The 25,225-nt window shown below is 42.6% G+C and overlaps 2 protein-coding genes across 2 annotated transcripts in view; both read right to left on the bottom strand.

Moving 5' to 3' along the window:
- The window catches only part of PWP2 (PWP2 small subunit processome component), a 33,325-nt gene extending 13,897 nt beyond the window's left edge, over nt 1-19,428 (bottom strand). Inside the window, exons 1-12 of the mRNA XM_050936513.1 lie at nt 19,309-19,428; nt 17,071-17,183; nt 11,467-11,561; nt 11,017-11,116; nt 10,108-10,251; nt 9,364-9,499; nt 8,683-8,909; nt 7,360-7,503; nt 5,603-5,673; nt 4,345-4,481; nt 2,822-2,970; nt 1,521-1,668 (exon numbers count right to left, since the gene is read on the bottom strand). Of these exons, the coding sequence (XP_050792470.1) occupies nt 1,521-1,668; nt 2,822-2,970; nt 4,345-4,481; nt 5,603-5,673; nt 7,360-7,503; nt 8,683-8,909; nt 9,364-9,499; nt 10,108-10,251; nt 11,017-11,116; nt 11,467-11,561; nt 17,071-17,183; nt 19,309-19,326 (1,482 nt within the window). The 5' untranslated portion in view covers nt 19,327-19,428. The remainder of the gene's footprint in view (nt 1-1,520; nt 1,669-2,821; nt 2,971-4,344; nt 4,482-5,602; nt 5,674-7,359; nt 7,504-8,682; nt 8,910-9,363; nt 9,500-10,107; nt 10,252-11,016; nt 11,117-11,466; nt 11,562-17,070; nt 17,184-19,308) is intronic.
- Nucleotides 19,429-21,267: 1,839 nt separating this feature from the next.
- TRAPPC10 (trafficking protein particle complex subunit 10) overlaps nt 21,268-25,225 on the bottom strand; it is a 94,036-nt gene continuing 90,078 nt past the window's right edge. The window contains exon 23 of the mRNA XM_050936469.1: nt 21,268-24,649. Within this exon, the coding sequence (XP_050792426.1) occupies nt 24,411-24,649 (239 nt within the window). The 3' untranslated portion in view covers nt 21,268-24,410. The remainder of the gene's footprint in view (nt 24,650-25,225) is intronic.

The raw sequence follows: 25,225 nt of genomic DNA, 5'->3' as shown, positions 1-25,225 counted from the left end.
GGAGTAAGAAAAATATAATATGGAATAATTAAGTGAAACTGAGTTCAGCATATAATCATGTGGCAAAAACCGTGATTATGTACACAGGCTATGGACACACTTACTACATATGTTTAGGAGCATATTATTTTTTCAATACAAGAGATGTTATGCAGATACATTCCTGTGTACAGAGATGGGAAAAGACTTCCTTTCGATCTTAAAAGAACAGGAAATAGAAACTAAGTAACTTTGGTGAAAGATGATCAACTTAGAATTCAGGAATATAATGGATTTTTTTAAAATGTATAACTAACTAGCCAGAGGAATTGATAAGTAGATCATTTCTCCAGAGATTAAGGCTGGCCTACTGCGGAAACCATTTCACAATTTGCTGTTTTCTGAATCAAAGTCCCTGTTGCAATTCTGATTAAACAGTAAGCAATAAAAATATAAAAAAATACTCTACAAGCACATCTGTGGTTTCACATTTACGTACATTCCAATAAGGAAAGAAAATTCATGTAATTTTCTTTTTTCAAACCCCCAACTGCAGAAACAGGTATTTGAAAAAAGGCAATACTGGAATACAGGACTTCCACACATTTCTCCCTGCTATTCATCTGCTATCCTTACTGACTGCCTGCGCTCAGTAAGCTACTCCATGGTCAGTCAACTGGGGTTTTTCACCTAGTTTGCTTTCACATTAGTGCGGATGTCTAAGGCGTGGCCATACCCCTGTCCAGTATGCAAGTGGAAGCCATGGAGGTGGTGAACATGCCACTTCACAGTCATGTCTTTCCTTAAGTAACAAGCCTCTGAGAAGAATCCAGAATTTTTAAGCCATAGTGGGAAATTTAACCCCAAACTTCTTCATTAAAACCATAAACTCTTCAATTCTATTGCTCCCAGTCTGCCATGAGCAGAGTATGGTCCAGCTCCGCACTGTAGCAAGAACGTCCTCAGGCTGTATTCTAGTCTTGAGATTCTTCCTACAACTTCTAGGTCATAATGAAGTGGACAACACAGGCTCAGTTCCTGTCCCAAGAGGTGATGGTGGGCATGGAGAGGAGCGGGTTTCTCAACTGCTAGTGATGTGTTCAGTCTAACCCTCTGCAAGGGTTAGACTGAACACATCACTAGCAGTTGAGAAACCCGCTCCTCTCCATGCCCACCATCTCCTCCACAACACATAACCCTCAGACAGGGTTAACTAACCTAAAAGACACTTAACATAACCAGTGTTTTTTATTTTAATAGTGTCTTTTAGGTTAGTTAACCCTGTCTGAGGGTTATGTGTTGTGGAGGAGATGGTGGGCATGGAGAGGAGCGGGTTTCTCAACTGCTAGTGATGTGTTCAGTCTAACCCTCTGCAAGGGTTAGACTGAACACATCACTAGCAGTTGAGAAACCCGCTCCTCTCCATGCCCACCATCTCCTCCACAACACATAACCCTCAGACAGGGTTAACTAACCTAAAAGACACTTAACATAACCAGTGTTTTTTATTTTAATAGTGAACGTTCTAGAACAATCCTTACATCTAACAGTCTGCCACTCTGCATTGACCAGACAAATATGTCAAACGAGTCTTGGGAACCAGCTGAAATAATCTCACCACTGGAGTCCACTGCTAAGCAAGAGAACTGGGCTGGTCGTGGAGAAGTGAAGGTGCGGAAATTGCGATATCTGTTATAAACAATATGTAAACATGATTTAAAAATGTATATATTTGTATATGTCTAAACAATTAAAAAGTATTAAGCATATGTTACAAATATTAAAGTATTTCACATTTTAATATTTTATATATATTTAAAAATAATATTTTAAACAAAGAAGTGTAAGAATTTAAATATGGAGTACACTTTGCAAAGCTACTACATACAGAAATTAAAATAGACATCCAAAAAAAGACATTTTTGCTCAGCCAGTGGAATTACGTATGACTTGCTCAATATGAATGAGTTCAAGACTGACTCAGGGACTCCTGTCCAGCAGAAGCTGGACAATTTGTGAAGATGCTATTTTTTGATCTCCAAAAAATATTAATGTTCATCTTTGAAGATACTTATTCTTCTTTTAAATATACTTATGTCTATTATGTGAATGATGGAGTAGCTCGCATGTGCCCCTATACACATCCTCTGCTGAACGATCGGCAACAGCTATGCCCATATGTTTTATTAGTTTCCTTTACTGAGTGAGCTAGTGGAGATGCTCCTTTAGACTCATGCCTTTATCAGTTAACTGACTTTTGAAGCCAGAGTCACGGCTTCTCTAACTGAACTGTCAGCCTCTAGGTAACAATTGTGGTGACCAAATCACTGCACCTAGATCCAGTCTCGGACAGAGTCTCTTATGCACAGAAGGCAGCTTTGAGGCACAAGGATAGAGGAACAACAGCCCATAATTGTGTAGTGTTGACATAACCTATGGAAATAATTGTTTTCTTTGTATCCAAAGATGCTTGACAATGCAAAAAAATACAGACGAATCAAGCTTTAAAAAACACCAGAAATGATCCATTCCAGATGCAGAATGAGGATCTAAAACAATTCAATATTTCTTCTCTCCATCAACAACCAGGCAAGCGGGCTAGTCAATTCAGACTTCCTACCCTACTGCTTCACAATACCTGTTTTCAGTTATTAGCCAAAATCTGATAAACTCACTTTAAACCTATAAAACAGCACTAAGATTTGAAGAGTGAGAAGGTTTTGACTGCTGGGGACTGTGGTTGGCAGTATATTGTATTTAGAGACTAGGAATGAAAACACAAGATCCTGATAAAACTTCAGACAAAAACTGGGTGATGCACTGAGGCTTAAAGAGGATTTACCTGTGAAGATCAAAGGCTCGGACTGTTCCATCCAGGGAAGCACTAAGAATGACATAACCGGTGGAGGTAAAAGTTACAGCAGAGATGCTGCTGGTATGCTCTGTAAAAGTGACAAAGCAGAAGCTGCTACTGGTGTTCCAAACTTTCACCTGCAAAAGAAGTAAGAAAAGCCCTCTAAGAACTCTTGTATCATAAACTCAAATCCCAACACTCCAGCACAGCTTATTTCTTATAATTGAAAGCACAATTCTGCGTGCCTTACTCACTCAGACAGCACTCCTAATTCAGCCAGTGGGAGTTCAGTTTTGGAGTGTGGAATGCAGGATCAGGCCTTTTATTTGTAAAATCTCAGTGAAACACATGCAAGCTGGTTGAGAACTTTCCATTGGAATGATTTTTGGACACAGAATTCACTTTACACAAAAACTATTTTTTCCAGATTTCAATTTTGCAGGAAAATTTCAATTCTGTTGCAAAATTGTTCACAGCTCCATGGCTTCCCTGTTCTCCAACAGGGTGAGAGTTACCCTGGAGCTGGGGCTCCTAGGCCAGGGAAGCCCAGGCTGCAGGCAGCATAAGAAACTTCTTGAAAAGATCAAATCATATTGTCATTTTGACTTTTTCTAAACAAAATTTCACAACTCCCATTCTGTGGGAAATTTGATTTTTCGTTATGTTTCAGAATTAATTTTCTCATTTTTCAAGTTTCGCAATTTCCCATAGAACATGAATTCCCATTTCCAGTCAGCTCTAAATTTGATTGGCAGCAGTGGGGCTATTTTTCTTTCAAATTTCAGAGTGAGAGAAAATGTATCTATTTCAATATATAAATTGTCAAGTCTCCAGACCATAATTAGAAAAGACGAATGGCCCACTTCAAAATCCAAAGCCTGGCGCTCTCTCTAATCTACAGCTTCAATACAAATCTCAACTAAGAGACACTTCCATTTTTCTTTTAAACAGCAACTATCTGCAATGGTACGTTTGAGAAAATTTTGTTTAGGAATCACCTCTTTTTATAAAACTTATTTTTGATTTATTCTGAGACTGGTAAACCCCGACTGTTAGAATGGCTTGGTGGGTGTTTCAGAATTTTGGATAACTGAGAGTCATCTATACTGGTACACCATTAATCCACCATCTATGCTTGCGTGTTAATGTGGATAGGCATTAGGGACATTACTGTCAAGTCCACAATTTGGCCAGCCTTTTTCTTTATGCTACATTGTATCTGCAACTGTTTCAAATCAAATTCTTAACTGCTAGAAACTATAAGTAATGCAAACAGCAGAGCCCACAAGAACATCTCTACAATAACAAACCAGAATGTAGAGGCAGTGGGAAAGTAAATTGCTTCCTAGCTTCCAAAACACACTTACAGGCATTGCAGCCAAAAGCAAGATTTTTAAAATGATGAAAACATGATTTGTCAGTTACAGTAACAGTACTCTATAGTGTATTCAGACTTGTACCGCTCACTACACTTTAGCGAGCCAAGAGTTTTAAATAACTGACTGACTTACTTTCCCATCATCCCCTCCAGTAACTAAGTATTGCCCATCTGGAGAATATGCCAATGAGACCATACTGTTGAAATGGCCCTGCTGCTTCAGCACATAAGACTCACTTTGCCATTCCCACACCAGCAGCTGACCCAGACCTGTAAACATAATGGAGGAAAGGATACATATGTAATTCCGATTCAGTGACATATACAGGCTACATACAATACTTGCATACAACATCCTTCCCATTTATAAAAAAATCATGTGCATACAGATAACCTGTGTTATGTATACATCCACCATAACAGAATGCAAGGGGTCTGATTATTTCAAGGTCAAGGCGACAGACTTTGTGCAAACATCAGCAGTTGTTACTTGACTTAGCATTCTTATTGCTATGCTAAGCCAATACTACTGCTGCTGTCATTGGCAAAAGACATATGTGTCTTGATGAGCAGCCAAAAAAAGATGGAGGAAAACCATTAAAAAAAATCACTAGAAAGAGAAAAAAATAAAATAAAAATAAAATACACACAAGCTTGAAATTGGTCTTTTATGTGAAATTTTCTTTTAATCTTGCCTTTTTTAAATGAATCCAAACTATATCTCAACATTAATGAAACACAGGAGATCTAATGTCTACCAAAAGCAGCCAATCTAATGTTCCTATTGGTCTGGCCAAGGGGTTACTGCATGGAATATCAAATAGCTTTCACTCAATCCCATGGGCTCGAGAAGGGTTCTAAAAGAGATACATCTGTTTAGAGAGAGGAAGGGTTCAGCTTGCATGGCGGTTGGTTATGGACTAGTCTTGCAGCTCAGAGTTCGAGGAGATTAGCTGGTGCATCCATCCAGCCATAACTTATAGCAAAGGAAGACATTTATATTGGTGAAGAGAGATGCATGCAGGAAAAAAGGTAACCCAGAACGAAGGTAAACTATAATCTATGTTCAGGCTCGTGCCACAGTGTACTCCCTTCAGAAGGAGGATGGTCTTATCAGTCAGGAACTGGACTGGGAATCAAGAGATTTAGGTTCTATTCCAAGATTTACCACAGACTTCATGACTTCGGGCAAACCACTTAATCTACATACTTCAGTTTTCTCATCTGTGAAATATTATTTCAACTATATCAGAGAGATTTTATAAGGACAAAATCATGGGCCTATAAATAACAAATAAAACTTAAAAATGTGGGGGTCAGGCAGGACAAAGAACTCACACCTGCAGAACTGCAACATATTGCCTTAGAAAGGTACCCCTTGAACTACAAACCTGAACATCCAAAAGCAATCCAGTCACCAGTGGAGTTGATAGAAATAGTCGCAATCCTCTGGTCTGAAATACTAAGTGAAAAATGTCAAGAAATACATAAGTTGAGGATATAGAATAAAGGAACAATGTAATTTGAGAAACAGGGTTTTGATTTCCTCTATTCAAACAAATTCTTTGATTTTCACATTCCTACAAAATCAGAAATAATGAACAGATTATATCCTCTAATAAACGTAAAGAAAACCAGCAAAAATACACTGCCTAGACAGAACTGGTATAAGTTAGGCCAGCCCAGGGTTTTGGATCAAGGAAATATGGAGCCACTTTCACAGCAATGCAAAAAGCGCAATGAGAGTTTCATATTTAATTCTATGTTAAACTGAAAATGCTTCATGTATTTTGATCACGAGAGCCAACGTCCCCATTAGCACAAGAGGACAAATTCCACTGTAGTCACTGGAGTTGGGTCCGGTTATACTAGTGGCAAATTTGATCCTAAGCGTCAAGGAAGCAGTAGCTAAAAGTGTTCTCTGACCCCACTCAATATACAGGACACAGCCAACTATGTCCCAGTACATGCCCATTACTGTGGTAATTGAGTGGTATCAGAGAGCCATAGGTATCGTAGTCCTAGTAATACAAATCCAGGGACTGGGCTAGCAGGAACATACAGCATTTCTTCTTCCTTCCGAATATTTGTGCACATTACTCTCACTAGTCAACTCTTTCTCATTTAATGTCTGCACAACATTCTGAAGATGCAAAATGCTGTACAAGTGTTAAGCATTATTTCAAGCCTAGGAGTATAAATGTATTTTAATACAAAATGACCTGTAATTGAATCAATACACTCTCCCTAACCCCATCCAATTTTATTTTTTTAAACGAGTGTGGATTTGAAGTAATTTGTACAGAAATTTTGTATGTGGTTTTTAAAAGGTGTTAAATATATTTCACCACAGACAAAACACACTGCCACAGTGCTTAAGTGCTGATCAGTTCTACAAATTTCCACAATTTCAATTCAAGAAACTTCAATTAATCAAAGGATAGATAGTCCCGAGCTAGCTGTGGGAAGCTGTAATTTCTTCAGATACTTTTCAGACTTCTTATGGGATAGAAGGAAGTAAAATATAGTCCACGGTAAAGAGTATAAATATGTATTTTAAAAAAAGGACCTATGAACTCGAGCAAGGAGCTACTTAGCAGGACAAGATTAAAATCTGCCATATTCTAGAAAGATCTACTTTATTGTAAATGGAAATTGTGCATTCATTCTTTACGCATTCCCTGTTTAACACACCACCGTACATAGCAACCATCAAAATATAATAATAATATTCATCCAGTATAGCTCTTTTTTTTTGGTCTTGAAAGCACTTTACAAATGCTATTTATTAATACCCTTGTGGGGTAAGTATTTAAGTAGTATTCTCATTTTATACAAACAGAAATTGACACAGCACTTCAGTGACTTGCTCAAAGCCATAAAAAAGGTCTGCAAGGCTGGGATTAGAACTCAGGAGTTCCTGGTTCAAATCATGCCCCTCTTTAATAAAGCAATGAAGTGGAATTAAATGGTTTTATTTAATCTGTCAGAGATTAATGCTCCTATTCAAATCACTGTGGCTTCAGAATTCCAACTCATGACTGAAAAGCCAATACCTAGTGAACTGTTCAAGACTTTCACGCCATGACATTCATCCTTCAGTATTAGACACAATGACCCACTCTAGGGCTTGTACAATTAAACTAACCTTAAGGAATGGATGAGGTTGAACTCTGGAAGCTCATGTAGGTGAAAAATTCCAGAAGCAAAACCAGTGACTAGAAGGTGCGTTTTCCTGTGATAAGCTGCAGATGTCAGGTTATTAAAATCTCCTTCTTTGTTGAAAAAGTACCTATATGCCAAAGAAAATACACCAAAAAAGCAATGTGAAGATGAGTGACAGGTATGCTTTTGCAATGACCATTCAACATAAGGCAAGTATTTTGGAGGTGGTACCACAACAAACAAACTAAAACCCAGCAGTTCTCCAAGCTGCTTATGATTTACATTTTGCCTTATTCCTCTAGCTGAACCACTCCTCCTACCATGGACACTACTTTACAGCTGTTATACTAACATCATTTAACAGAAGTTGCATACGACTATACACAATGAAAGACACTTAAGGTTAACCTCAAAGGAAATAAACTGTGAATTTTCCTTTGGTCACATAACGCCAACATCTGTGGTTTCCATAAATTAAGTGGTTAGCCCTGTATTCTTTAAGGTGATTCTAAATGAGTAATTGAAGCACTGGAATTATAAATAGTGTACTCTTTATACTGAGGTTTATATTTTTGTAGCTTTAGCTATTATGGTATTGTATTTGATGGCATTCTCAGGGTCAAATAAATGTATGTTTGAATGTTATCTAAAAACTGCATATTCCATTTAAAGTTTCTTTATACTCTAGGACTATGTACTCCAGATTGTGTTTCACACTACAAAATAAGTCTCATTTGAAAATGTGGCACTCCTTCAGAAAGGTAACCCAAACTGCTGATGTCATCTTAAAGATACCTATTTTCTACAGAGACTAATGTCACTGAGCCAAAATTCAGTATTTTGACATCAAACCATCTTTCCTCACAGAAATATAGCTCCATAGTAGCAAAAACTAAACATCAGTGTCGCTGCAAGATGGCATACACCGGACCTCATTACATTTCCTATGTGTTTAACTTTAAACTATTAATTTTGAAGGTAATCTTTTGTGCTATCCTAAAACGAGAACACAAACATCATAAAACATCGATTTAATCCTTGGCAGATGAAGGAAAATCTTCTATTTACTCACCAATTGCATAAATCACTATTCACATGCTCAGGGTATGACAGACCTGGGTTTTATTGAAGGCAATTATAATAGGGTTTAATGACTGAAAGCTGTGTGGGAATGTCCACTAGTTTCAAGTAAAACAGAGTATATTAATGTAAAGTGAACAGAGCCCAGCTATGTCTGTTATATGAATCCCAGCTATGTCTGTTACATCTATCTATACGTTCCTGTTATCGTTGGAAGATCACCTACTTTGCAGCACGTGAATATTTCACTTTATCTCTCCTTTCTTTTTCATTTGTAGTTGCTTTTCCATGAATCTCCTCACCCTTGGGCTCTTCAATAAACTCTTCACCCAGGTTTTCTACTGATTCATTCTTATCTTCTCCTGTGTCTTTGGGAGGCCTGGGCTTCAGACCATCCAAGTCTGTATCACACTGCCATACACACAGGGCGCCATCCTGGCTAATTGTGTACAGCTGGAGTATAAACACACATACATCTATTATGAATATCAGACAGCCCTAGGGTTCCATAATCTGCCAAATTAAACAGCATATCAACCCACCAAAAAAAATGGATTAGGGAGTGGTAATATTTACTCGATAATTAAGATTGTAACCAGCTTCCACTATAAAGAATTATTTTAGTGACTCTATAAATTTGGCTTAGAAAATTCATTTATCATGAAAATGATAAGATTTACTCTGAAGACAGAGAAAAATGTTTCAGAAAAGTCTAAAGACAATTTGGCAAATCGTCTTTGAATTACAGGACATTAAATAACAACAGGTATTTTCCATTGGTGATTTCGATGAACGCTTCATTGGAATACCAGTGCAATAGAAATTCAGTATGGTTATCTACAGATGGAAAAATGCTGGGCAAATTTTAATATGAACATTCAAATAAGCAGCGTGCTTGTTTACATACATCAAGACTATTCTCTTCAAAAAAGCAGGCTACGATTGCATCTTTATGCCCTCCCAGAGAGTAATAGATCAGGTTAACCCATCGCTCAGCTCCGAACACCCATGTTGACATGTCCTTGCTACCGACTGCAAAACACCTACAAAAGAAAATAAAGGGAAAGTCAAATCAGAGCATGGGTTCACAAACTTTTCCACTGTGTGGACCTCATTTTAACAGAGAGGTACAGACATTCAACATGTGAGTCATACTGGACAGATGTTCACACAACTGGTAGTCTCAGCAGGGATGCCAAGGACTGAACAGGCAGAGGGAGCCAACTACACTCACTCCATAAGAGTCATTCCCTCCATGGGGAGATGGACACACATTTTAAGGAATGGTTGTATCCTATTGCTGCCCCAGATGCGCTATATTCTATGGATACACACACAGGCAGCTTTAAAAAAAAAGAAACATTAATTGTGCATAAATTTAAGAACATAGACTGAGAAATCAAAGGGAGCTTTCAAAGCCAACGGAAGACTTGAGAATTTGGAGACTGGACTACAGCATACATACACAAATGAAATTTTTATTGGAGCAAAATTTCAGGATCCAACAGATACACTATCCTTAATAGTAATAATGAACACCAAATGAACCATAACGTGGGATTTGCAAGAGCATCTTGCAATAAAGAGCAATAAAGTGGGATTTGCAAGGGAGCAAGGAGCACAAGTCCCATTGTCTTTTGTAACTACTTACTTGGAATCATCAGTCCAGTCAATGCATGTTGTTTCATCGTATGGACCATAGTAAGTTTTGTCCAGAACAAAGGCATTAAATTCTCGTTTCTTCCCAGGGGCATGGTACATAAGAGCAACATTGTCCTTTGTGATCACAAATTTCCTATCACCCAGAAAATGGAGAGCAAAATTATACACAAAACTGCAGGAGCAACCAGTCCTCCCATGCCAGAAACAAGAGTAATACAACAAAACAAAGTCCTGGCATGTAAAATACATCACCTGCGTATACAGTACCCTCCACTCCAGCAAATGTGTGTATATGTATAAATACACTTTGTGTGTTACTCACAGAAAGAAAAAAGTTTTCATTAAAATCAATTAAGATTTCTCAAGGAAAACAAACTCTTAAAAGTAAGGAAATGTCCATAGTCAAGATATCCTTTTTCAACAAACCTTAACCCCCACCTTTTGACCACTTTCATGGACATATTTATGGAGGGGCAGAGTAAGTCCCATATACCTCCAACATCACTCAAGATCCGACAATGCAAAACCTTGACTTCAATCTCCGCAGCATCAACATGTGCATCTCTTAGACACTTGTGCACCAATGAACTTGAGTTTTCCAATGGGGAAGTACATTATGAAGTCAGAGTAAAGTTTCTAAAATAGTCCCCTACCACAGGGAACGAATATCCTGGAAAAGGGGAAGGGTGGGAAGCTTGACTACCTCCCTCCTTCCCTCCTCCTCCACCCCATCGCCACACTCCAGTCTACAGAAATTGATCCTGTTCAAATATTCATTGATTACTTCCCCAACCCCTTCCAACTTCATGGATTAAGAAACTGTATTCCTTGACTGGCCTGTTTTTAATCAATTCATAACTTACTCTTAAAAGTTGTTATTTTTTAAGTTCCTGTTTACCTGCCATCTGGGGAAAAGCAGACACAGTGCACTGGCTTCTGAAAATGGAACTGATGTATCACAGATTTACCAATCAAACTGACAAGCAAGGCAGCTCCCTCTGTAAGGAAGGAAAAGGATCACTGAAACAGTTTGACACTCTGAAGAAACTACAGGTACATAGATTTTTTTTTTTAAGCCACACATCTTTTTGGGGGCAAGGGGTGGGGCTTTTCAATGTAACACCATTTTAAAATATTAACATAGTAAATCTGAACAAAATTAAAGAAGCCACATTCTGATTCAACAACAACTTTGAAAATTCTGAGGAAGAAATACATGTTTTCAGAATTTAGGTTTAGTCAAATGTGGCTAGTTATGGGTAAATATTATCATATTTAATAAAATGGATTGTGTTCTGCAAACTGCAGTTCTCTGACACACCTTTAGGAACAAAAAAACCCCAAATACCTTCATCAACTAATATGGCAAGACTTCCATCTGGAGAGAGTCCCACACATGTGATATTGTGCCGTGTTGCCAATGGTAATGTTTCTGACTTATTGCTGGAGGAAAAGAAAACCAATAAAACAACATTAACCACAGTGGTGTAAAAGTGGTCTAATGACTTTGTAAGGTATTGATGATGCTTTTCATTTTCACAAGACTAGGGCTTGATTTCTAGTGCAGGGTCAGCATAGACTGGGAGTGGTGTGGAAATAGGGTGCATAAACTCTGAGATTACTTCATGATGCTCAACCTCTGCCCTGTAGATGAATAAGAGGTGGTGCTAAATGGAACACTGCCTAGTACTCGGCAGCATGATGGCCACAATGCAGACCTTTAAAGATAGGAAGGTTAAAAGTAGATCAGGGACACCAAGACTCCCACTTCCTACAGAATAAAACAAACAAAAAAAACCAACAGAACTGCACGGGGTACCATACCATATCAAATGCATACTGATACTATTGATCTTTACTCTTTCTTTTAAAATACTTTCATTTGTACAACTACTCTTCTCATTGATCCATGCATATGAATAGAGCCCTGCAAATATCCGCATCTGCGGACCATGTTTGCAAACTGCAGATGGATGTGGATCCAAATTTTAAAATAGAGCCCTGCAAATCTGCAGATATCCGCTTTATATCCACAGATCATGTTTGTGGATTGGAGGCAGATACAAATTTTGTATCCCTGTGTAGAGCTTTACACATGAAATATGTATTCTCTGATATCTCCTGTCAACCTACTATATAGGCTTCACTTTTTTTTTTTTTTAAATTGAAACTACTGTAAGAGTGTGGTGGTGGTTGAGAATACTAGTCATTTTTTATTCCAGACACCTCTGTATCAGGCAGATTGTTTCCTTCCCTCTCACCTAGATACTCTTCTCAAATGAAAAGTACTATACACACTTATTTTGGATGCCTGCAGTGTCTGTACACTAAGCAAAATCTTTTGCCTCCTTGTCAGTGATTAACTTGCCACACACTAATTCTGTTCTATTCAGTTTTCATACTATCATCTATTGAGCTCTTTATACAGCCCTCATCTTGGGCCTCCCAACCTTTAATGGATTTTAAAACACCACAAGGAAATAGGGAAAACTCCTATTTTAAAGAGGCACAGGTTGATTTAGTGAAGCGGTCAGCAATCTTTCAGAAGTGCTGTGCCGAGTCTTCATTTATTCACTCTGATTTAAGGTTTTGCCTGCCAGTAATACATTTTAATGTTTTTAGAAGGTGTCTCTCTATAAGTCTATAAACTATTGCTGTATGTAAAGTAAACACGTTTTTTAAAATGTTTAAGCAGCTTCATTTAAAATTAAATTAAAATGCAGATCTTACCAGTTTAGTGCAGTGGTTCTGGGATGCAATGGGCTTAAACTGGTAAACTGGATGCACCCCCCAGGGCAGGACCAGTGCAAGGATATTTTGTACCCTAGGCAAAACTTCCACCTTGCACCCCTCCACTCCCCCCCCCGCCCCACACATCAGTTCATTGAGGGGCAAATCCCAACAAGCCTTTATAGACCCCAAGGGCCAACTGTGCCATGGGGCTGCTCCCTAGACCAGGTTCCCCCCTCCCCACCCCATGAACTCCCCTGGAGGGTGCACAGCTCCCCTGCAAGCCCTCCCAACCACACCCCACCGGACCCCGCTCCGAGTCCACTCACTGGCTTTGCCGGGATCGGGCCGCTGCAGCAGGTCAGCAGGGAGCAGCCGCCTTCCGGAGGCAATTGAGAGCCAGAGCGTCCCGCTTGCGGCAGCAGCGAGCCCCAGCCATGGAGGGGGGCAGCAGTCCTGCAAAGGTGGCGGTGGCACTAGCGGGAAGCAGCCGTGCCCCCCCCCCCCAGGCTGTGGCCTGGTGCCCCCCAGGGGGCTCCTGAAGACTGCAGTGGATTTATGCAGGCGCCAGTCCCCATGCACCCCCTCCCCATCTTCCCCCTCGCCTAGGGTTACTATATTTCAATAATCAAAAAGAGAGGAGAGCCCTGCTCTAACCCTGCTCCCATCCACTCCCTCCCATTTCCCACCCCGATTGCCCCTGTCAGAGCCCCCAACACCGCCTGCTCCTTGTTCCCTGACTACCCCTTCCTGGGACTCCTACCCCTAATTTCCACCAGAACACCACCCCCTACCTATGCTTCCCTGCTCCTTGTCCCCTGACTGCCCCCTCTTGAGACCCCCCCACCCTAACTGCCCCCCTGTCCCCTGACTGCCCCAAACCTTATCCACATCCTTGCCCCCAGACAGACCCCTGGGACTCCCACACCCCATCCAACCACTCCCCGCCCCCTGACAGGAACCCCAGAACTCCCGACCCCTCCAATCCTCCCTCTGCTCCCTGACTGCCTCCCGGGGCTCCCCTTACCATGCTCATGCCGGTCAGATGCTGACTCCACATGGAGTGTGGAGGCAGCGGGAGGGGCAGCGGCAGCTCACACATCTGGGAGCCGCAGAACCGAGTGCAGTGAGGGGGGAGCCAGGGGGCGCGCCTGCCCGGGCTGTGGCCCGGTGACCGCCCCCCCTGCGGCTCCTGCAGCGGATTCATAGATTCATAGACTCTAGGACTGGAAGGGACCTCGAGAGGTCATCGAGTCCAGTCCCCTGCCCTCATGGCAGGACCAAATACTGTCTAGACCATCCCTGATAGACATTTATCTAATCTACTCTTAAATATCTCCAGAGATGGAGATTCCACAACCTCCCTAGGCAATTTATTCCAGTGTTTAACTACCCTGACAGTTAGGAACTTTTTCCTAATGGCCAACCTAAATCTCCCTTGCTGCAGTTTAAGCCCATTGCTTCTTATTCTATCATTAGAGGCTAAGGTGAACAAGTTTTCTCCCTCCTCCTAATGACACCCTTTCAGATACCTGAAAACTGCTATCATGTCCCCTCTCAGTCTTCTCTTTTCCAAACTAAACAAACCCAATTCTTTCAGCCTTCCTTCATAGGTCATGTTCTCAAGACCTTTAATCATTCTTGTTGCTCTTCTCTGGACCCTCTCCAATTTCTCCACATCTTTCTTGAAATGCGGTGCCCAGAACTGGACACAATACTCCAGTTGAGGCCTAACCAGCGCAGAGTAGAGCGGAAGAATGACTTCTCGTGTCTTGTTTACAACACACCTGATCATGCAGCCCAGAATCACGTTTGCTTTTTTTGCAACAGTATCACACCGTTGACTCATATTTAGCTTGTGGTCCACTATGACCCCTAGATCTCTTTCTGCCATACTCCTTCCTAGACAGTCTCTTCCCATTCTGTATGTGTGAAACTGATTGTTCCTTCCTAAGTGGAGCACTTTGCATTTGTCTTTATTGAACTTCATCTGGTTTACCTCAGACCATTTCTCCAATTTGTCCAGATCATTTTGAATTTTGACCCTGTCCTCCAAAGCAGCTGCAATCCCTCCCAGTTTGGTATCGTCCGCAAACTTAATAAGCGTACTTTCTATGCCAACATCTAAGTCGTTGATGAAGATATTGAACAGAGCCGGTCCCAAAACAGACCCCTGCAGAACCCCACTTGTTATACCCTTCCAGCAGGATTGGGACCCATTAATAACTACTCTCTGAGTACGGTTATCCAGCCAGTTATGCACCCACCTTACAGTAGCCCCATCTAAATTGTATTTGCCTAGTTTATCGATAAGGATATCATGCGAGACCGTATCAAATGCCTTACTAAAGTCTAGGTATACCACATCCACCGCTTCTCCCTTATCCACAAGACTCGTTATCGTATCAAAGAAAGCTACCAGATTGGTTTGACACGATTTGTTCTTTACAAATCCATGCTGGCTATTCCCTATCACCTTACCACCTTCCAAGTGTTTGCAGATGATTTCTTTAATTACTTGCTCCATTATCTTCCCTGGCACAGAAGTTAAACTAACTGGTCTGTAGTTTCCTGGGTTGTTTTTATTTCCCTTTTTATAGATGGGCACTATATTTGCCCTTTTCCAGTCTTCTGGAATCTCTCCCGTCTCCCATGACTTTCCAAAGATAATAGCTAGAGGCTCAGATACCTCCTCTATTACCTCCTTGAGTATTCTAGGATGCATTTCATCAGGCCCTGATGACTTGCAGCACCTAACTTTTCTAAGTGATTTTTAACTTGCTCTTATTTTATTTTATCTTCTAAACCTACCCCCTTCCCATAAGCATTCACTATGTTAGACATTCCTTCAGACTTCTCAGTGAAGACAAAGAAGTGACTAAGCATCTCTGCCATTTCCAAGTTTCCTGTTACTGATTCTCCCTCCTCACTGAGCAGTGGGCCTACCCTGTCCTTGGTCTTTCTCTTGCTTCTAATGTATTGATAAAAAGTCTTCTTGTTTCCCTTTATTCCCATAGCTAGTTTGAGCTCATTTTGTGCCTCTGCTTTTCTAATCTTGCTCCTGCTTTCCTGTGTTGTTTGCCTATATTCATCCTTTGTAATCTGACCTAGTTTCCATTTTTTATATGACTGCTTTTTATTTTGTAGGTCATGCAAGATCTCATGGTTAAGCCAAGGTGGTCTTTGGCCACATTTTCTATCTTTCCTACCCATTGGAATAGCTTGCTTTCGGGCCCTTAATAGTGTCCCTTTGAAAAACTGCCAACTCTCCTCAGTTGTTTTTCCCCTGTCTTGATTCCCATGGGACCCTACCCATCAGCTCTCTGAGCTTACCAAAATCCGCCTTCCTGAAATCCATTGTCTCTATTTTGCTGTACAGCGATACCCGTGTGCTTCCCGGCTTCCCCCTCACTGTGCTCAGGCTCTGCGGCTCCCGGGAGTGTGAGCCACCGCCACCCCTCCCGCAGCTGGCTCAGGGCCCCGCACCCCGGCGGCTCACACTCCTGGGAGCTGCAGAACCCGAGCGCAGTGAGGGGGGATCCAAGGGAGTGCACCTGCTGCTAGTCTGGAGTCCCAGCCGCCAGCCCCGCTCAGCCTCCTGCCGGCTGAGTGAATGGAACGCCAGGCCGGCAGGATTCTGAGCGGGGCCGGCGGCCGGAATCCCAGCTGGCAGCTGTGTGCCACGCAAAATCGGCTTGCATACCACCTTTGGCACGCGTACTGTAGGTTGCTGACCCCTAGTCTATAACATATAACTGAACTATTGTTGTATGTAAAGTAAAAAAGGTTTTTAGAATGTTTTAAAAGAAGCTTCATTTAAAATTAAATTAAAATGCAGAGCTCCCCAGACCAGTGGCCAGGACCCCGGCAGCGAGAGTGCCACTGAAAATCAGCTCGCCCCATACGCGTGCCATAGGTTGCCTATCCCTGACTTAGTGACTTGCTCAAAGAAGGTCAGTGATTGAGCCAATAATGGAACCTAGGTCCCTCAAATCTTTGTACAGTACCCTACCCTGACCACTAGACTAGAACAGTTTTCCTACCATTTATCCCATAACCATCACTATAGTTGTATCCAAAGACTTCACTACCCAGCATCTCCAGTCCCAGTTAAGTGCTAGCCTTTCAGGAGCTAAAATGAAGATATGTAGTTTATACATAGCCCAACTGCACTATCGCACCAGCTGGCAGGAGAGGCACCATGCAAGCCCAGGTCACTTACTTTTTCAGGTCAAAGACAGTAACTCTGTTCCCGATGGGGCTGATGACGGAGTTACCATCTGGGGTGAAATGCAGGTTCCCACGCCGATAAACTGTGCCCAACAAGTTAGAGAACTTGGGAAAGAAAGGAGAGGGTGCTCTTACTGGGGCCTTAACAGAAAGGAGCATCCCAGGAAAGGGCTGCTGAAGGGTCAGGGTGGGGTGGTGACAATCCCCAAGGGGGGAGCTCAATGTGCTGGAGGGGCAAGCAGGGATTCAGAGAGGTAAAGAGGGAACGGTTATTAAGTGCTCAGAGCAGGGAGTGTGGGAAGCCTTGGGGCAGTCCAGGGGACACAGGGTAGAATGTGTGTGTGTGGGGCGGCACAGTGTAGAGAGATCCATGCAACAAGGGATGCGTTGTTTCCAGGAACTCCATGAGCGTGGTGTGGGGGGACTCTGTAGGGAACACAGGGTAGGTGGTGTGTCGGGGGCAATATGGGGAGAATTCACGGGGGGATACCATGGATTCAGGGTGTCTGAGGGGGCAGTCTTGTGGCTCTACAAGGAGCACAGGGTGGGATGTGTATGGGGGCCAGTGAATGGAGGATCCCAGGGACTCAGGATGTGTGTGTGTATGGGGGGGGGGTCTTTGGGTCTCTGCAGGGGGGGCAGTGAATGAGGGATCCCAGGGACTCACAATGTGTGTGTGTGTGGGGTCCTTGGGTCTCTGCAGGGGGTACAGCGTGAGATGAGTGGGGGGAAGTGAATAGGGGATCCCAGGGACTCAGGGTGTGTGTACGTATGTGGGGGGTCCTTGGGGCTCTGCAGGGGGCACAGGGTGAGATGTGTAGGGGGAAGCGAACGGGGGATCCCAGGGACTCAGGGTGTGTATGTGGGGTCCTTGGGGCTCTGCAGGGGGTACAGAGTGAGATGCGGGGGGGGGCACAGGGTGGGATGCGTGGAGGGGGGAGCAGGGCAGGGGATCCATAGGGAGTTCCCAGGGACTCAGGGCAGGATGTGAGGGGAGGACTCTGGGGCAGGGTCTCGGGGGGTGCTGCAGGGGGCACAGGGCGGGATGTGTAAGGGGGCAGTGAATGGGGGAATCCCAGGGACTCAGGGTGTGTGTGTGTGTGTGCGGGGGTGTCCTTGGGGCTCTGCAGGGGGCACAGGGTGAGATGTGTAGGGGGAAGTGAATGGGGAATCCCAGGGACTCAGGGTGTGTGTATGGGGGTCCTTGGGGCTCTACAGGGGGCACAGAGTGAGATGCGGGGGGGGGCACAGGGTGAGATGCATGGAGGGGGGAGCAGGGCAGGGGATCCATAGGGAGTTCCCAGGGACTCAGGGCAGGATGTGAAGGGAGGACTCTGGGGCAGGGTCCCGGGGGGTGCTGCAGGGGGCACAGGGCGGGATGTGTAAGGGGGCAGTGAATGGGGGGATCCCAGAGACTCAGGGTGTGTGTGTGGGGACGCTGGGGCTTAGCAGGAGGCACAGGGCGGGATGTGGGGGGTTCCCAGGGACTCAGGGTGTGTGTGTGTGGGGGGGGGTCCTTGGGGCTCTGCAGGGGGCACAGGGCGGGATGTGTAGGGGGCAGTGAATGGGGGGATCCCAGGGACTCAGGGTGTGCGTGTGGAGACCCTGGGGCTTAGCAGGAGGCACAGGGCGGGATGCGGGGGGGGGGGTTCCCAGGGACTCAGGGTGTGTGTGTGGGGGGGTCCTTGGGGCTCTGCAGGGGGCACAGAGCGGGATGTGTAGGGGGAAGCGAACGGGGGATCCCAGGAACTCAGGGTGTGTGTGTGTGTGGGGGGTCCTTGGGGCTCTGCAGGGGGCACAGGGCGGGATGTGTAGGGGGAAGCGAACGGGGGATCCCAGGAACTCAGGGTGTGTGTGTGTGTGTGTGTGTGTGTGTGTGTGTGTGGACCCTGGCGCTTAGCAGGAGGCACAGGGCGGGATGCGGGGGGGCGGGTCCCAGGGACTCAGGGTGTGTGTGTGTGTGGGGGGGTCCTTGGGGCTCAGCAGGGGGCACAGGGCGGGATGCGGGGGGGGGGGTTCCCAGGGACTCAGGGTGTGTGTGTGTGGGGGGGTCCTTGGGGCTCAGCAGGGGGCACAGGGCGGGATGCGGGGGGGGGGGTTCCCAGGGACTCAGGACAGGGCCCGGGGGGCGCTGCAGGGGCGGCTCAGGGGCAGGGTGCGGGGCACAGAGCAGAACGCCCAGGGCGGCGGGGCTCGGGCTGTGCCGGTGGTACGCGCGCCACTCCCTTACCCTGTAAGCGAACTTCATCGCCGCGGCGGGGCTCGCACTGGCGCCTGCTGGGCCGCGTCTCCCTGCACATGGAAACCGCGTGCGGCCCCCTCGCGTCCTCGCGCCGCGGGCTCCCTCACTTCCGGGTCACTCAAGGAGGCGGCCGGCCGCACAAGCGCCCCCTGGCGTCCGGGAGGGAAAAGGCACCACAGCTCCGGGGAGCAGCCCGACGCATGCGCTTCGCTGGTCTCTGCTCCCCTCAGGATTCAGCCTCCTAGGGACGGGGAGGCGCCTGCGCGTTTCTTGTTAAGGCGCGAACCCGGGGCGGGGCTTGCGCTTGCATGTGAACAGAGTGTTGCTCCGCAGGGACCCGGCGCTGCTCTGCACCCTTAGCATTATTTAGACGACCCCGAGGGGGACAGGGGAGGGCTCGGGGCTGGGGAAGGGCACACAACCTACTTTAAAAAAGGAATAAAGAGGATCTGGGCAACTTTAGACTAGGCAGTTTAACTCTGATAGCTGGAAAAATACTGCAACAAATCATCAGTTTAACACCTAGAAGTTAACAGGGCTATGAGTAGCAGCCAACTCTAATAGATCAAGAACATTTTACATCATGTCAACGCATCCTAATTTCTTTTAGCACGGTTACTGGGCTAGAAGATTTCTACGTGCAGTTATGCTCCATCAGTGGCACAGATTAGTCTTCAGTGGGGGACACGTCAATTCCCCTCTCTGTTCCCATGAGAGGGGTTTGCTCAACAAGCCGCAAGGCCAAATCTATACTAGGAAAATAGGTCAACTTTAAAAGTATGTTAACACATTTACCATATCTAGACTAGGAAATGACAAAACTAAGGCAGTGCTACCACCAGAGTTCAAACTATGCAACATAAAAGACAATGTATGTCAAAGCACCAAGGAAAAGAGTAAGAATTTCTCTGACAATCTACTCACTATATTCATGCTAAGGAAACCCAGTGTGGGGATTATCCCTTGACATGAATGGCCTTGGCATGGAGATGATCTTGTTCTCCAAAGCCCATCTGCCCAAATCAATGACAGAACACCAGCACCTTAGTAGAAATGAAGTCCACCTCAGCCAACACACTGGCTCTCAGTACTCTCGCATCCCAGCTGAGCTTCTCAGAACCTTGTGGCACTAATGGCAAGAGACTGCATTCTCCTCCCTCACCCCCCGGTTTAAAGTGATTTGAAGTAAAAAATTAGCACGTTCAAAATTATGGTAGAGACTTTCACCATACTAAAGGTGAGATCCCTTTCTGTTGACTGACCATAGGTCCATCTCTGTTTTGCCTGGAGGTATTATCTCACCATTTGAAAAAACTGCTGGCTCAGGAGATTTAAAAGTATTCCTAACACAGGGTTAAAGCAATATGGAGATTACCTGTTCCCTTCTACATCACTGTGCTCTCTCCTCTGAGTGTGTACTTTATCTGCCTCTCCCACAGAGGACAGGTTAGCTGGCCACTGGCTAGTTACGGAGTGAGGCTGTATCTTTTAGTCTTCTCCCTTTCCTTAGGTGATGGTGAAGGTCCCATGGGGCAGATGGCATCAGACCTGTTCTCCAGTGACTACACATTGCAGTAAAAGGGGCTCTAACTGAGCACCAAAGACTAGCAATTCAGTACTAGCAGTGGAGTTACCTGCAACAGTGAGGAGCAGCAGCCCAAATTCCAGACTTGGGTTGCCTCCTTGCAAAAGCAGTAATTGACTGGAGCCTCATCATGTATGGAGAAGCCTATTCTCCGGTGCTGTGTTTCTGTAACAGTTTTGCTTCAAATACCTCCCATTTAAATTTAACTAAGACCTCCTTAAAGGAAAAATATTAATCTACTTCAACCCAATCAGAGGAAAGAAAGTATACATTTTGAATAGAAATAGTAGTAAATTGATTTATATTTACTTTGCTATTTAAAGTGCAAAAAAAGTGTGAGAAATCACAATAGAGAATCTGGATTTCCTTTTAAAACATGTATATTTTTAGAATTATAATGCTTACATTTTCATTAAACAATCTTAATACAATTTGTGTTTAGTCTAACAATATATATATTACAGAACAATGTGAAAAATGATTTAATAGTAAACCAAGAAAATGGAATTAATCATAATACCCGCAGTGTCAAAGTCACTAACTTGTCACCTTTTCCAGTCAAAGAATCCCAGCAGCTATCCATACTAAATGATGCTTTGGGTTTTATCTGGATTAAAATCATCTAAGTATAAATTCCACAAAGAAAGGGCATTCCTTCACAGAAAGAAGATAGAATAAAGATAAGGCTTTGTACTAGCACATCTAATTATATTTTGGTCTTGGTTTAAGTAATATATTTAGATTAATACAAGATGTTTACTCATTCTCCAATTTCTTTTCCATTCCTTTTCAAAGAGGATGGTTTTATTTCTTTATTTACTTTCACATAACCTGAGTTTAAAAATAAAAGAAAAAATGAGGAATAGTTTATCAGGAGATCCTTTCCTCATAATTTCTGTTTTATATGTTTATTTTTATTGACAAAAATTCAGTATGGGATATTTTCCTGTGTACAGTGCCTTGACAATGGGACTTTATACAACTGCAGGTAGAAAGTCACAATCTCACGTTAAGTGCAACAATTTCCATATTAGCAGGAGAAAACAACAAGGAGAGTTATAATCTTTCCAGTCACACACAAAACTGTGACATTCACAAAAATTACACCTCTTTTTTTTTTTAATCCGACAGTATTTACAGTGTTTGACAGATAAGTATATATAGCTAAATTATTTATCTTCAGTTACACACACTTTAACTCTGCTTCACAATTATTCTACATCTGCAAATTTTCCTTAATAGAAAACCAATCTACTTCATCCATCCTATATGCAGAAGTCTTGCCTCTAAGTGGTAATAATTAGACTAAGCCTTTGTGGTAGTTTTTGTGATGAAAGTTGATTGTTTAGATGTCACATTTATACTGAAACATTTTCCTGTTTTAAAACTAGGGCAGAGAAAATACAAACCACTTAAATGCAAATAAAGTTTTTTTTTTATCTGGGAACTGAATTAGAAACCAAGTCGTTTACATTATCTGAATGCATTTTTGAACTCCAACAGTCACTCTTGCTTCAGTAAAGATCAGTGCAGGATGGCAACTCAGAACTTAGGTGATTTTGTAGTGTAGGGGAGATCCCGGTGTATACAGACTGTATAACTTATTGTCCCTCAGTGAGGAGCAAAAATTAGCACAGCTGACTGTTCATTCAGGTTGTTTTTGTCGGTCCCTCTTCCATGTGTTCTTGATTCTTAAATATGCACTAGACTGTAGCTACTCAGAAAACTATGAAAAGTTCATGATGCTACAGAAAGGAAAAATCAGCAGAGCAACTACCACTTCAAGGTTGTAGTTCAGGTAGCAAACTGAATGAGTTATTAATTTTAAATTCAGTACACTGTAGATCAAATTTTTGGCAGATTTATGGAAAACCTTTAGTTACTTACCTTTTCCTAGCTAAAAAACAAACAAAAAAAAAAACTGATAATTGCATCATTCAAGTCTGAGTGAATTTCAAAGCATAAGAAAAGGAGTCATGAACAAGTAAAAACCCTGAATACTGCAAGATAAAAAAAATCAGACTGAAGATAGTTTAAATATTTGGATTTTTCTGTGTTCCTTGTTCCGCTACAGGTTCTTAATACTTCTAAGTACTGAAACAACTGTGGAGGATTCTTATTCCTTGAAGATTCGCATTTTACAGGCTTTTCATTAAGAGGCCACATATCTGCTGGAATCATGTATCAGTTCACACTGATTTTTTTTCCCTCCCAAAGACTTTACCAGTGAATTTCAGTGAAATACATATATACAAAAATACAGAGCTTTTGAGAACTGGAAAAGGTTTAAAACACTACACTTATTTACAAGCTGTGACTTTCACACCAATAAAAACACACATTTATTTTCTCCTTGATTTTTGGTGCAACTTATACACAGATATATCAGTCAGTTTGGATTCTTTTTTTAAATAATCAATCATATATACAATAAAATTTACAACTGAAAAATAATCAGTTGGTATGGTATGACTGCTGTTTGCTGGACCAGAAGAGGTTCAATTATAGGACCTTAATCCTTCCCCTTAATGAGAATGGAAAGAGTAAAGTAATTTTTAAGTGACATTTACTTTTGGAAAACTAGGATTAAGGTGCAAAAATATATATATAGCTCCAGAGTCCATAACAGTAAACATTAATTAGGGCCAGGGAGTCAGAAGGAACAGACTTTGGTTTTTAAAAAATGAGCTAGTATTTAATAAAAAAGTTACCTATCTGATCTGATGCTACTTGCTTCTCGTTACTTAAATCTCTCTGGGGAAAAATGATGATCCCATGAACATTTATTCCTAACTTAACCACTTACATGCCATGCTATTGTTCATATCAAGGGCCATGCCTTTTAAAAGGTCTGACTTAAATGAATGTCTTGGTATGATTCAAAAGGGCTTATATGGGTAAATAATTCATATGTCCCAAGGCACAGAAGAGGTTAAGCAAGTCTTCAGGAAAAATATATATATATTTTTTAACCTCTTCTAGATGCTGTGGGATTCAGAATCACTCACCCTGTTCTTTAGAAATCTGGAAAGCTACCCTGGTCCAGGAAACCGGACAGTCGTGTGACTAGAAAGGCACACATTTGAGTCATTAACAGCCACATTGCAAGGCTTACTGTAGGTCAATCTGAAACATTTGTGTGAACAGAAATCTGACTATTTTAAAAGAAAACAGCAGATCTGGAGTGTGCTCCAGTAACACAAACAGACCAACTGCAGCAAGTATCTTGACTTTACCAGCAGGATGTGACTGAAGGGAAAAACAGAAAATCATTTTACACAAAACATACTAAAGTAGCAATATAAACTAGTTAACACAACCTTCACTGTACATTTAAATTGATAAAATTGACTGATGCTTCCATGGCCAGTCAGTGTTGAGTTGCCATAGGTCTGGTTTAAATCAGAATGTTACAATGGAGAATAATCAGGTTATGATCTATTAAAGTGCATTCATATCAAGTCTCTAATGGTTTTTGTTTTTCGTGTTTATTTATATTTAGTTATCATGTGATATTGACTTCCAGAACATGGTCATCCTTGCTGGGAATGACAAGGATTTGCATGCTCGTGCTCGAGTTGAAGACCTGACCAGGTGAAAAGGATTGTAGACGGGGCATTGGCAGACCTTTATGTTCCCCGCTGGCTGCCGAATGTAAACTGCCTCTACTCTTTATGCTACTGTTGTCAGCCTGATCATCCATATTCTTGTCCACAGATAGATTATCATTTTCAATCCAACTGTCTGTTAAAAAAAACACACACAATCATTCTATGAAATTAATTAATAAAATAGCTTTAAATTAAAATGTTGTAGTTTAACTGCACTGCAGCACTGGAGTTACTACTCACTGGTGAGGACAAAATAAAGACTTCACCATCCTAGCAACGATCATGATCATTTGTCACTCTCTCTGGCCATACAGGCTATATACATTTTATTTTAAGTTTTCCACTATTGCCATCATGGGTGCAGCTTCACTATTGTGAAAAAAATGGTGGAAGTGCTAGATTACAGAAGGCTTTAGAAGGCTCTGGTATTTTAACTAGAAAGTTCTAGTTCTATACCTGCTCAGAGCTGGTCTATGTGCCAGGGACTGCCAGTAACTTGTACACTCTAATACTTTGCCCACTGGGAGAATTTTTGTAAAAAGGCTAAATTAGATAAGACAGTGTGAATGTGTTTTCCATGTGCCTGTAGCCTGCTTGCAAGCCAACACAAAGATTTCAACATTCAAGTACTATTGTAGAATCATAGGACTAGAAGGGACTTTGATAAGTCATCTAGTCCAGTCCCCCGCACTCATGGCAGGACTAAGTA

This window comes from Gopherus flavomarginatus, chromosome 1 (assembly GCF_025201925.1).
Source record: "Gopherus flavomarginatus isolate rGopFla2 chromosome 1, rGopFla2.mat.asm, whole genome shotgun sequence".
NCBI lineage: Eukaryota > Metazoa > Chordata > Testudines > Testudinidae > Gopherus > Gopherus flavomarginatus.
The sequence above is the reverse complement of the archived record's forward strand: the minus strand, read 5'-3'. Positions and strand labels throughout refer to the sequence as shown.